The sequence below is a fragment of the Mustela erminea genome, chromosome 17 (assembly GCF_009829155.1).
Source record: "Mustela erminea isolate mMusErm1 chromosome 17, mMusErm1.Pri, whole genome shotgun sequence".
NCBI classification, from domain to species: Eukaryota; Metazoa; Chordata; class Mammalia; order Carnivora; family Mustelidae; genus Mustela; species Mustela erminea.
The window spans coordinates 1,710,549-1,722,169 of record NC_045630.1 but is presented as its reverse complement, the minus strand read 5'-3'; the positions used below and the strand labels follow the sequence as shown (position 1 = coordinate 1,722,169).

The window sequence follows — 11,621 nt, the reverse complement described above, 5'->3', positions numbered from 1 at the left end:
CCCCGGGGTGACGTGCTCTGTATCCCCTCACTCTCTTTCCTCCGACCCCTGGACTTCACTTCTCTGGCTCATGTTCGTCTTCCTGTTCCTGTAGCACAGGCAAACCCACCCTGTAAAGGTCAAGGAGACAGAGAGCAGGGCAAGTGCGAGGTGCGGGGTGGACAGTGGTCAGCTCTGTAGGAGGCCGCTGGAGGCCGACAAGGGGAGGAGTGGGGTCCCGTTTTAGCCTCTCCCTGATACCAGGGTACACGGGGGTCCTTACTGTACTGTACTGTCCTTACTGTCCTTACTGTACTGGGCAGGCAGAGCGGTAGGAAGATGGGTCGTGAGGCGGGAGGCCTCAGACCTCTTCGGCAGCCTCTCTGCTGGCGCACTCAGATCACTAACCCATTGCGACTCTCTCTCCTTTCAGCCATTAATGGGATGATCTACAACTTGCCTGGCCTGAGAATGTACGAGCAAGAGTGGGTGAGGTTACACCTGCTGAACATGGGCAGCTCCCAAGACATCCACGTGGTTCACTTTCACGGCCAGACCTTGCTGGAGAACGGCACGCGACAGCACCAGCGGGGGGTCTGGCCCCTGCTGCCTGGTAAAGACCCGCACGAGGGAAAGAGGTCCCTGGTGAAAAACGGCTAGGGGAGCTATCGCTGGCCCTCATTCCCTCCTGGGCATTACTTCCTGAGGGTCGGGCATGGTTTCTGGCATAGATCCTGGGCAGACACACACCCCCAGACTGCATACCAGTGCGCAAAAGGCAGCTAACGTGTGTGCCCTTCGCAGCACCACACGGGCTCATCCCCCCTTAATAATGAAAAGGCTTCAACAAACCAGTCATCGCCAAGGATTCTTAGGTACGAGTGGGTTGTAGGTCTCCCTGTGTGTCGTAGGAGTGGGTAGGGGTATGAGCGCCGCGGCCACTGATTCTGCAATGGTACTGAGCACAGTGGAAGTCTAGGAAGCTGGTTAAAATGCAAATGCCAAGGCAGAGATTTGCTTTTGGAGCTCTTGATCTGGTAGATCTTGGGATCTTCAGCAGATGCCAGACACTCTCCTTTTTTTTAAGATTTTATTTATTTATTTGACAGAGAGAGATGCAGCGAGAGAGGGAACACAAGCAGGGGGAGTGGGAGAGGGAGAAGCAGGCTTCCCAGGGAGAGCGGGGACCCCAGTGCAGGGCTCGATCCCAGGACCCTGGACCACGACCTGAGCCGAAGGTAGACGCCCCGCAATGGAGCCACCCAGGCTCCCTGAGCCTCTGCATTTTTAACAAACAGCCCATCTTCCGCAAATGCTCTGAGAAGCTGAGGGCAGTCGGTCCCCTGCCAGTACTTTGGGTGGAGAAGTTGCTGTGTGACTCAGCCTTAGAAGGGCACAGCAGTCCGAACAGGACTGGTTTGGTTTGGGATAGGGGAAAGGGTGTTCTTGTTTGTTTCATTCAGGCCTGTGGTGCATTCATTAAGCTGTAAAGACCCACTCTAGTAAAATCAGAGACAAGAGGGGATTAGCTGAACTCATTCCTGACTTTTCAGCAGATGTAGATTGCCAGAGCAGTCCTCCTTTCCGAAACACTGAGAAGCCGGAATTGGTGGCCCGTCCAAATCTTCATATCTAAATGGTCTGTACTGGCCAGTGGGGGATGACCATAGGCTATTGATTCTCACTCACAATCTGGAAAATAGACATGAATTACAGTCAGCAGAATTCAAGTATGAACTAGCAAAGGGTAGCATTAAATATCAGAGTGGAAAATCAGAGGTTTCAGACATTTCTTTCTTTCAGCGAATTTTCTGAAATAGTTCATGCGCCTCTCTATTCAACTATGTAAACTTAATAGAAAACTTGAAAACATGGGAGAAGGATGCTTGATTTTAATTTTCTTATAAAAAAGGGGAAAACTAATGAAGTGAAGGGAGAGAAAGGAGACACGGACAGTTTTCTTGAGGCCTAGTCATGAGTCATTCAAGGTCATTTTCATCCTTAGGGCTCAGAAGCTGTGCTGTGTATGAGTTAGCTTCTAACTTGGTATGAGAGCTTCTTTCCTGTAAGGGGTGCTGGAGATTTTTTAAAGTCCTGGGGCAGTTGCTTTTACTAATGTGTGTGTCATTGTTTTGTTTTGTTTTTATCTGTTTGTTACACCTCTAGTCCTGCCTAAGAGAAAGGGGTCATTCTTAAATTCTTTTCTAAAGCCTCTTGTGATGCAGGGATTTTAGGATTCTTTGATAGCTGTCAAATAATATTGTTCACTAGGGGTGTGTCATATTGTCCTTCACTCTCTGTTTTAGGTTCATTTAAAACTCTTGAAATGAAGGCATCAAAAGCTGGCTGGTGGCTGCTGGACACAGAGGTTGGAGAAAACCAGAGAGCAGGGATGAAAACACCGTTTCTCATTGTAGACAGAGGTACCGCCCAAGACCCACGTGATGCTTTTAGCAGGACGGTCCCTGCTGGAACATTCCTAACTTTCACATTGGAAATAAGGAACCCTGAGACTCCTCATGACAGGGGCAATAATGCTTTTATTCTAACTGCTAACTGATGCATTCTGACCCATCGTCTGATGGTGCCGCAAGCATCAGTCTTCAAGGAAACTTAAACCCCGTGTTTCAGCCCAAAGGCATTCTTCTCAGCTGGGGAACGAATATAAAGTGGCTTCCTTCATGGTGTGTGATTCATGGGAAATGAATGTAAGAGATTTTCCAGAGGAGGGAAAAGAATTCAGCAACGACTAGGATAGTCTCTGAACTTGGCATTCCAGTATTTGAGAAATCATTTCCATCTGCCCATCCACCCAGCCAACCAGCCAGCCAGCATTTATTTAATATTTGCTGAGTACTTAATACTCAAGCACTGTGTCAACATCCAGACATCTCAGTGGCTGGCATTTTCTTTTGTGATCAGGATATAAATAACTCTGTAACTTTCAGGTCAACTTTTGAGAACATAGACTTACAGGGGGTAATACTTAAGGTTGTCAAATGACTTACTTTAAGATACGAGCAGATGGAAATCTGTATAAAACTAGTTGAATTTTGGGGTCTCCATGGTTTTCCTCTAGGGTGTCACTCTGTTAAAGACTAGCACCAATCACTAGTCTTGCTAGTACTAGCACTAAATGTAACCAGACATGTTTAAGGCAGTGCCACAAAGCGAAGTGAAACTATCAAATGACTGACCCACCAGAGGTATGATCTCCTGCCATGGAGATTTCACACAGTTATACGTATTTTCTAAGCAAAAATTATTCATTGTTGTGTGTGTGTGGTGTGTGTGTGTGTGTGTGTGTGTGTGTTTTGTCTGTTTTTTAGAATGTAAGATGCCGATGGGACTAAGCACTGGTATCATAGCTGATTCACAGATCAAGGCTTCTGAGCATTTGGGTAAGTGGTAGCATCATCATCTTTGGAAGCCATCTCCTACAATTGTGCAGTGTACAGCCTGAAAAACAACCCATGACAACCCCTACCTGTCGAATCTACGTGTCATTGCTCCTCCCTGGGCTTTGCTCATGAGGTGCTCATCTGGTAGAGGAAGGAGTGTATAATAGGCGCTAACATCCTCTCTAATGTATAAGGTCCCGTAGAGTCTGTCTCAGGGAAGACCAAGAGCTAGGGCTCCTCAGAATCTCTACCCAGGCAGTCCAACCTCTCGGCAGGGATTGAGCAAGGAGGGGATCCCTACTCCTACGACCATGTTCCCATTCTCAAAACCCTCCCCACTCATCCCCTTTCCAGGTTTGGTCACAAACATAACAGTCCAGCCAGATTCACAAGGTCTTATTGGCCCCATGCTACTCTCCCCACTAATAGGGTTCTTTGTTGTGCCAACCATTCAAGGACTTTGCTGACCACCCACTGGGTGTCAGGGTCTCCTTCTAAACTTCCTCACTCTGCCTCAAAACTCTTCCTAAGACCAAGAGGTCAGTTGGAAGGGATCAGGAGGCTCCCATAATCCCTCCCACGTCCCCCCCTTCGGCAAGCACTCTGGGCAGCAGCCACATCAACATAACTGAGAAAAGACAAACAGAACCTGTATGCAGGAGAGGGGGTGGGCGGTGGTTGACAGCTGACCAAGCACGGACTGAAGCCAAGAAGATTTCACCATCGTGAACGAGCCTCGTAGCTGAGGCCTTGTGTCAACAGCCCAGTCTCCTAACTTCAGCAGAAGACCCTGCAGAGGTCTGGTCGTCCAGTGGGACTAAACTGACTTGGGAAATGGCCAGTTATATGCTTTTGGTTTGTCTGTTTGTTTTAATTCAGAATAATTTTTTTTTCTTTTTTGGATTTAGGTTATTGGGAACCCAGATTAGCAAGATTAAACAATGGTGGGTCGTATAATGCTTGGATCACAGAGAAACCTTCAACAGAACTTGACGCTAAACCTTGGATCCAGGTATATCTTATTAACCTTATTAATATTTACAGCACCATACTAATAAAATGACAGTGATTTAATAATTTCTCCTTGTTGTTCTTGCAACATTCTAGACACTACCCTAAGTACTTTACATACTCAAAACGAACCCTATGAGGTTAGTGCTAGTCACAGCCTAGAGATCCTTTTTACAGATGAAAAAACTAAGGCAGAGCGGGCCTAATTAAGTGCCGAATGTCTAGTAAGTGGTTGAACTTGGATTCAAGCCCAGGTCCTCCATGCTCACATGCAGGTTGTTTCTGACCATTTTATTAGCGCTAAGACCTTGGGTGGTTAGTCCCGAAGAAAGCCGGCTGCACAGTGAATCACGGAAGCAGCATGTGACTTGTTGACAAGGACAGTCCATAATGGCTTTGCTGTGTGGCAGGTGGACATGCAGAGGGAAGTCGTACTCACGGGGATCCAGACTCAAGGGGCCAAGCAGTATCTGAAGTCCTACTACACCACGCAGTTCTCCGTGGCGTACAGCTCCGACCGCACGAACTGGCAGATCTTCAAGGGGAACAGCACCAGGAACGTGATGGTCTGTGCGCCCGTTTCTTTCCCACTCCCTAGACTCACCCTAGGCTCCCTAGGCTGCTGTGACTATGCATGTCTTCTTGTCTTTTTAAAAAATACCTTTCTGGGAGGTAGAAATGCAAATGGTTTTCTTAGGCCTTAGGAAAGAAAGTGGTGTAGCGCTGGGTCTGTCACCACAGAGTAAAGGATGAGCCTGACTTACGACACCTCAAAACTCCACCAAAAACTCACTTCTGGATCAAACTAGATACCCGGACCTCTCCGACAGGCAGACGGCGGACGGCAGAGTGGAACATCTGGTCTTGGCCCTTCGGGAGCTTATGCTAAAAACGGGCTTTGAAGTTTTGTTTCTACTGACTTTTCCATCGTATTTTGTTCTTTGTCTCAGTGTACCTGAAAGGAAGCAGGTACCAGTGTCCACGCCAGTTCGGCTCTGGGCAGCGCGCTTGCCCTTCTGCTCCCCGCCCGAGGAGCGACAGGCCTGCCCCTCTTTCGGAAGCTCAGCCAGGATTATTCCCCCCAACCCCTGTGTACCAGCCCCAACTCCCCTTCCAAAGAGAGCTCTCTGAATGGAAGGACCCAGTCTGCCGTCATTACGCTGAGAACGCTGAATCTGTTTCATTTTTCCTGCAAATCATTTACTATTTGACTAGTGTCTGTATTATCAGTAGGTATCTCTAGTAATAAGTTATTTACAGTATCCCTTTGAACAGATCATGAAAATCTCTAATTACAGCCCTTACTAATCTGTCTTGGAGAGAGGGTACAGATTACAGTTACAGAGTTCATTACTTCAAGACTTTTGCCCTTATATTCATGAGGAATATTGGTGTGCAGTTCTACTTTTATAATGTATTTCTCTGGTTTTGATATCGGAGTAATACTGGCTTCATAAAATAATTTGGGAAGCATGTCTTGTTTTCAGGGAGAAATTTCTAGAATTGGTGTTAATTCTTGAAATATTTGTAGAATTCACCAGAGAAACAACGTGGGCCTAGAGATTTCTTTTCCAGGAATCTTTTTTTTTTTAATTTATTTTTTATTTTCAGTGTAACAGTATTCATTATTTTTTCACCACACCCAGTGCTCCATGCAATCCATACCCTCTCCAATACCCACCACCTGGTTCCCTGAACCTCCCACCCCCCGCCCCTTCAAACCCCTCAGATTGTTTTTCAGAGTCCATAGTCTCTCATGGTTCACCTCCCCTTCCGATTTCCCCCAACTCCCTTCTCCTCTCTAACTTCCCTTGTCCTCATGCTATTTTTCATGCTCCACAAATAAGTGAAACCATATGATAATTGACTCTGCTTGACTTATTTCACTCAGCATAATCTCTTCCAGTCCCGTCCATGTTGCTACAAAAGTTGGGTATTCATCCTTTCTGATGGAGGCATAATACTCCATAGTATATCTTTTAAATTATGAATACAATTTCTTTATTAGTTACCGGCTCTGCACATTATCTATTTCCTATTGGATAAGTTGAGATTGTATTTTTCTAATCGATCCATTTTCTCTAAGCTGTTGAATTTATGTGCATAGAGTCGGTGGTGTATTCACCTACGCTTTTGATGTCTGCAGGGTCTACAGCGATACTGATATTGGTGAATGTGCCTCTCTTTTTGCTTTGTCATTCTTGCTAGATAATTACCTCTTTTTTCATCTTTTCAAAGGACTGGCTCTGTTTCGTTGGTCTGTCTGTTATTGTTCTGGGTTTTAGTCTTGCTGTTCTTACCCTCTGTTTTAGCTGCTCCTGACTGCTCTGGCCAGGAAAGGGGCTGGGGCCCACCTCACGCCTGCCAGGTGGGCTTCGAAGTCCAGGGTCGCCCCAAAGGAGGACCACTCTTCGTTGCTGTTGGGTGGGAATGGGAGAGACTCCATGATACACAGCGGTGGGAGCCTTATTAGGAACTGGTGGGGATGAAATTCCTGAGTTCCTATTTGACCTTCTCTAATACAGTCCTGGTGAGGGTGCTGGGGTAACCCATTATGGTCTTACGAGCATGGAAGTCTAGGCTCCCCACTGGGTCTTTGCTGCTCTGGGTGGAGGAGGGACCATGGTGTTTTCTCTGATGTTTATCTAGAAGTTGAGCAATTATTGTCTGAACGTTCTCCAGCTTGCTGGACTGCCCTTGCCTGGTCCTGTGGCTAGAGAAAAGAATCCTTCACCAGAGCTTTTTTTGTCTGTATCTGTTGGTGTTTCCTGGTTGCTGGTTTCTTCACTTCGCAGTCTGGGATATATGAGACAAAAATGAAACCCAGGGAGCCCACTAACTACCATGTTGTTCTTTGGGTCCCGAGAACCCTAGCTGGTCTGCCTTCTTCTCTTCATCTTTCAGTGGCTTCTTGTGTTTTAGCTGTACTTAGCAGAAGGAACAAGACGAGGCACATTTACACCACCTTCCGGAAGTGAAAGTATCTCCAGTTTCTTAAGACCAAGTGATTTAATTCAGGCCACCTGAAAACTTAATATGACAATATTAAGTTAAACTGAAACTTTATTATAAAACCACTTCATAGAGAATTGTTCCATAACTAAGCTTTCCTCTTTTCCTCTAGTATTTTGATGGCAATTCGGATGCCTCTACAATAAAAGAGAATCGGTTTGACCCACCTATCGTGGCTAGATATATTAGGATCTCTCCAACAAGATTCTATAACAGACCGGCCCTTCGGTTGGAGCTGCTAGGCTGTGAGGTTAACGGTAAGATGCTAAGGTACATTACTGTCTTGCTGCCTCTCAGAGAATCAAGCTTTAGTAGATACAGAGGAATGGATAGAATTAGTAGTTCTATTCAGTCACTGAGGTGCCTCAAAAAACCTTGGTGAAACAGGTTCTGCTCAGGCAGACTCTCATTTACATCGTGACCTAGAGCAAGACTGGTTCTACCAGCCAGTGGGCGGGCACCATCTCCAAACAGTGCCAGGGTGGCACGGACACTGCCATGACCCTCCAAGGAGAGGCCGTCGCTTAGAATAACTGCCATTGGCCAATTTCAATAAGAACTAAGATTCAGACTAGCTCTGACTCTTCCAAAGTCCTACAGGTCACACTCCGACTTTAATGAAAGTCCTGAGCAACATTACTGGCCTGTGTTAGATGTTCAGTGAATGTTTTTGAGATCTAAACTACTTACCAATTCCTGAAACTTTTTTTTAAAGATTTATTTATTCATGAGAGAGAGAGAGAGCGAGCAAGCTGACAGGGAGGGGCAGAAGGAGAGGCGGCGAGGAAATCTCAAGCAGCCTCCCCGTGCAGCAGGGAGCCCGAGGCAGGGCTTGGTCTCACGATCCTGAGCTAAAATCAAGAGTTGGGTGCTTAAGTGACTGAACCACCCTGGCACCCCCAACTTCCTGAAACCTCAACTGAACTCTGTATTCCGTTTGGTGCTCCCTGTAGGTACTCAAGTTTTTTCTGTGTAAGCTGCTGTTTTTCAGGGAATATAATGTGACCGGTAATATAAGTAAGTTGAAGTAATCATAAATGGCCATAATAAAATTCAACTAAATAGAACAAAGGTGCAATAGAGTCACTGTTTGTTTCTTTCTATATAGTATATGTTGTAAATGGTAGTTTGTTCAGATCAGAGAGTCAAACTAAAATATGACACTCAACTCCGTTGACCTATTTAAAACATCTATTTTCTATTCAAGAAGCATGACTTAAAAAAAAAAAAAAAACCTCTTCATTTTCTTGATATAATCAGAGTTAGCTGTAGGTTTTCTTTTTTTTAAGTCATTTTTTATTGAGAGAGATATCACTTCAAGAAATTACCAACAAGAACAAAGCATCACCGAGCTGATGGTGGTAACGGGTTGTCGGCAGGGCTCACTCACGAGCTGTGTTTCTCACGTTCCCCGACCAGCTTTGAGGACTAACATGCAACCGCGCACCTCGGCAGATGTCTCGGTGGTGCGTCACATGAATCACCCTCCATGATTGAAAACAATCTATTGAGCATGACTTCCAAGGGTTCACTCTTCTTCTTTGTAGCTTTTTCTTTAGAAAGAGAAATAGGATATATTCTTATGTATATAGGTAGTGAAGGAGTATTTTCTACCTCAGAGAAAAGGCAGAAGTTTCCATGACTCTCCAAAGGAGGAAAATGGGTTTAAATATTCAGAACATGCGTCAGACTTCCTGGGCTCCAATTTAGTTTCTGAATCTTCTGGTAGTGTTGGTTACTTTTTCTTGCTATTCTTTGGTTTTCTCACTTAGTAATACACATAGAGCTTAAAAGCAGTATTTGGCCTTTGGGCAATAACATCATTGGTGACAATGGTTGTTTCTGTTGTGACTTGGTAGTGATATTTTTTCTTGTCCCCTCTGCAAGTGAGAAACACCATGCAGGGCATAGTGGTGGGGCAAAATTAATCTCATTACTTCTCTCTTGACAGGATGCTCCGCACCACTGGGTATGGAAAATGGAAAGATAGAAAACAAGCAAATCACAGCTTCCTCATTCAAAAAATCTTGGTGGGGAGATTACTGGGAACCCTTCCGTGCCCGTCTCAATGCCCAGGGTCGTGTGAACGCCTGGCAAGCCAAGGTAGAGGATGCCTGTGAACAGAGCTCCCTCAACCTTCCAGAAGGAAACACGGACCCTCACTACGGGAAACATGGGGTCCTGAGAAGTCAGAATATAATCTCGCGTTTCTGCCGGTTGTGATCCTAGGTCTGAGAATCTAGGATGTCCGCTGGTTTGATAGCTTAGCTCTGACTTTGGCTCGGAGAGGTTATTTATCATGTCTGTGGTTCTTGATCTAGTTTTGATTTTTATCAAGTGTGGGCAAATTTCTTCCACAAAGGACCAGACCATAAATATTTTAGACATTGTGAGCCATACATTCTCAGTCATAACTACTCAACTCTGCCCTTGTAGCAGGAAAACAGCTATAAACAGTACATAAACGAGCATGGCTGTATTCCAATAAAACCTGATTTACAAAAACAGGCCGGGGACCAAATATGGCCCTTGGGCTAGAGTTGGCCAGCTCCTAACTGAGACAACTCATATTAGTGATAAATGATTTAGATTTGCAATACTTTTTTTTTCCCACAATTTAGCAATACTTTTCATTTTCTTTTTTTCCTAATTTTTAAAAAAGATTTTATTTATTTATTTGACAGATAGAGAGTACAAGTAGGCAGAGCAGCAGGCAGAGGGAGAAGGAGAAGCAGATTCCCCACTGAGCAGGGAGCCTCATGCGGGGCTCCATCCCAGTATCCTGAGATTATGACCCAAGCTGAAGGCAGCCGCTTAACTGACTGAGCCACCTAGGCACCCCAATACTTTTCATTTTCATAATAGTGTTATTTAAATTTTTTTTTGTTCCCATTTTTTGATAACTTTGTGACATTCGTTTAGACAGTTGGAGGCATGGCAAAATGCTGCAAAACCAGGGTTATAGATCCGTGGCCTAAGTTTAATAAGCATCCTCCAGAGAGTTCTGTTGTCCAGATAATAACCCATTGGATAATTCCAGTGACTTAGTTTTAGGGTAATAGTTCATAGTTGACACATTTTTATTTCACTCTTCAACTGACTTAAAAAATCACAATGGCATCAGAGCTCAGAATGATTCTACCAGCAACTTAACCCTTCCCTCTTTTCTATACTCCTCTGTCTCTTCCTTAAGACACCTATGTTCCAGTTCCCTGGACTCTATAGAATTCCAGGTCCTATCCGTAGGTTAGGCTGCCAGCAACAGAAGGGGAGTTGTGGTAGGAATGGAGACAATGGAAGCACTTGGACCCCCTACAGATAGTCTTGGCAACAGATATCTGTGTCTCAAGACTCATTTCTGGTCTGTCACAGTCTCATAGAATGTAAGAACAGCAAGGGGTTTGCTAAGCATCTGGTCCAGACTTTTCCTTTTAAGTTTAAACATGAAGGAGATTAAAGCATTTTAGCTTAGTTTGGTGGCAGAATCAGGAAGCCCATTCTCCCGATAAACAGATCAGTGGTCCTCCCGCCATTGGAAACCACCCAAATACCTCATTTTGCAATTTTGTAGAGGGAGAAACAGAGACCTAAAGAAGTTAAAATAATAAAAGTAATAATGTGATACTATATTACATTTCTATAGTTATATAAATAAAATGTTAAATAATAAAAAATGTTAAGGAGAAAGGATATCATCCAATTTTTTTCCAGGTAACTTTGTCACCCTACCCTGTATTATAGCTTTTTGAAAAATTTTGCTCTGTATATAATTTGCTCTCGGTCTTCATGATATAATAATGGATTCAAAGATGAAATACTAATTCTAATTTTTAAGGTCACCATTTTAAATCTGGAATTCTAAATCAGAACTGTTTCACTTAATCTCCTATTAGAATCCAGTGTCTTTATGAGGTCTCTTTAGAGAGGTTAAAAATCTCAGCTGGACCTAGGCAGGCACACATGCAGACGGAGGCATGGCCGCCTGTTTTATGCCTATGAAAGATCATTATGCCTCCCGATCTCTCTAGATCCCTACCTCTGTGTCACCAGTACAACCTGGATTGGATACAGACAGCCTGAAGATACACTAAGAAATCACCAAATGTCACTAGAGAGTGCTACAAAATTAACAAAAATTAATTAATGTAATAATTTTAATTCAATTAATCTGCTTTAAAAATACATGTAGTATATGAATTACACATATATCTGTGTATC

At 44.3% G+C, this 11,621-nt stretch overlaps 1 protein-coding gene across 2 annotated transcripts in view; it reads left to right on the top strand.

The window, feature by feature from the left end:
• Positions 1-11,621, top strand: part of F5 (coagulation factor V) — a 67,915-nt gene that overhangs the window by 52,983 nt on the left and 3,311 nt on the right. Inside the window, exons 17-23 of one of the 2 annotated variants that reach the window (XM_032317457.1) lie at positions 413-592; positions 2,286-2,402; positions 3,309-3,380; positions 4,289-4,392; positions 4,802-4,957; positions 7,516-7,660; positions 9,355-9,506. In XM_032317457.1, coding sequence (XP_032173348.1) covers positions 413-592; positions 2,286-2,402; positions 3,309-3,380; positions 4,289-4,392; positions 4,802-4,957; positions 7,516-7,660; positions 9,355-9,506 — 926 coding nt within the window. The remainder of the gene's footprint in view (positions 1-412; positions 593-2,285; positions 2,403-3,308; positions 3,381-4,288; positions 4,393-4,801; positions 4,958-7,515; positions 7,661-9,354; positions 9,507-11,621) is intronic. The other variant, XR_004279979.1, reaches the window with a different exon arrangement.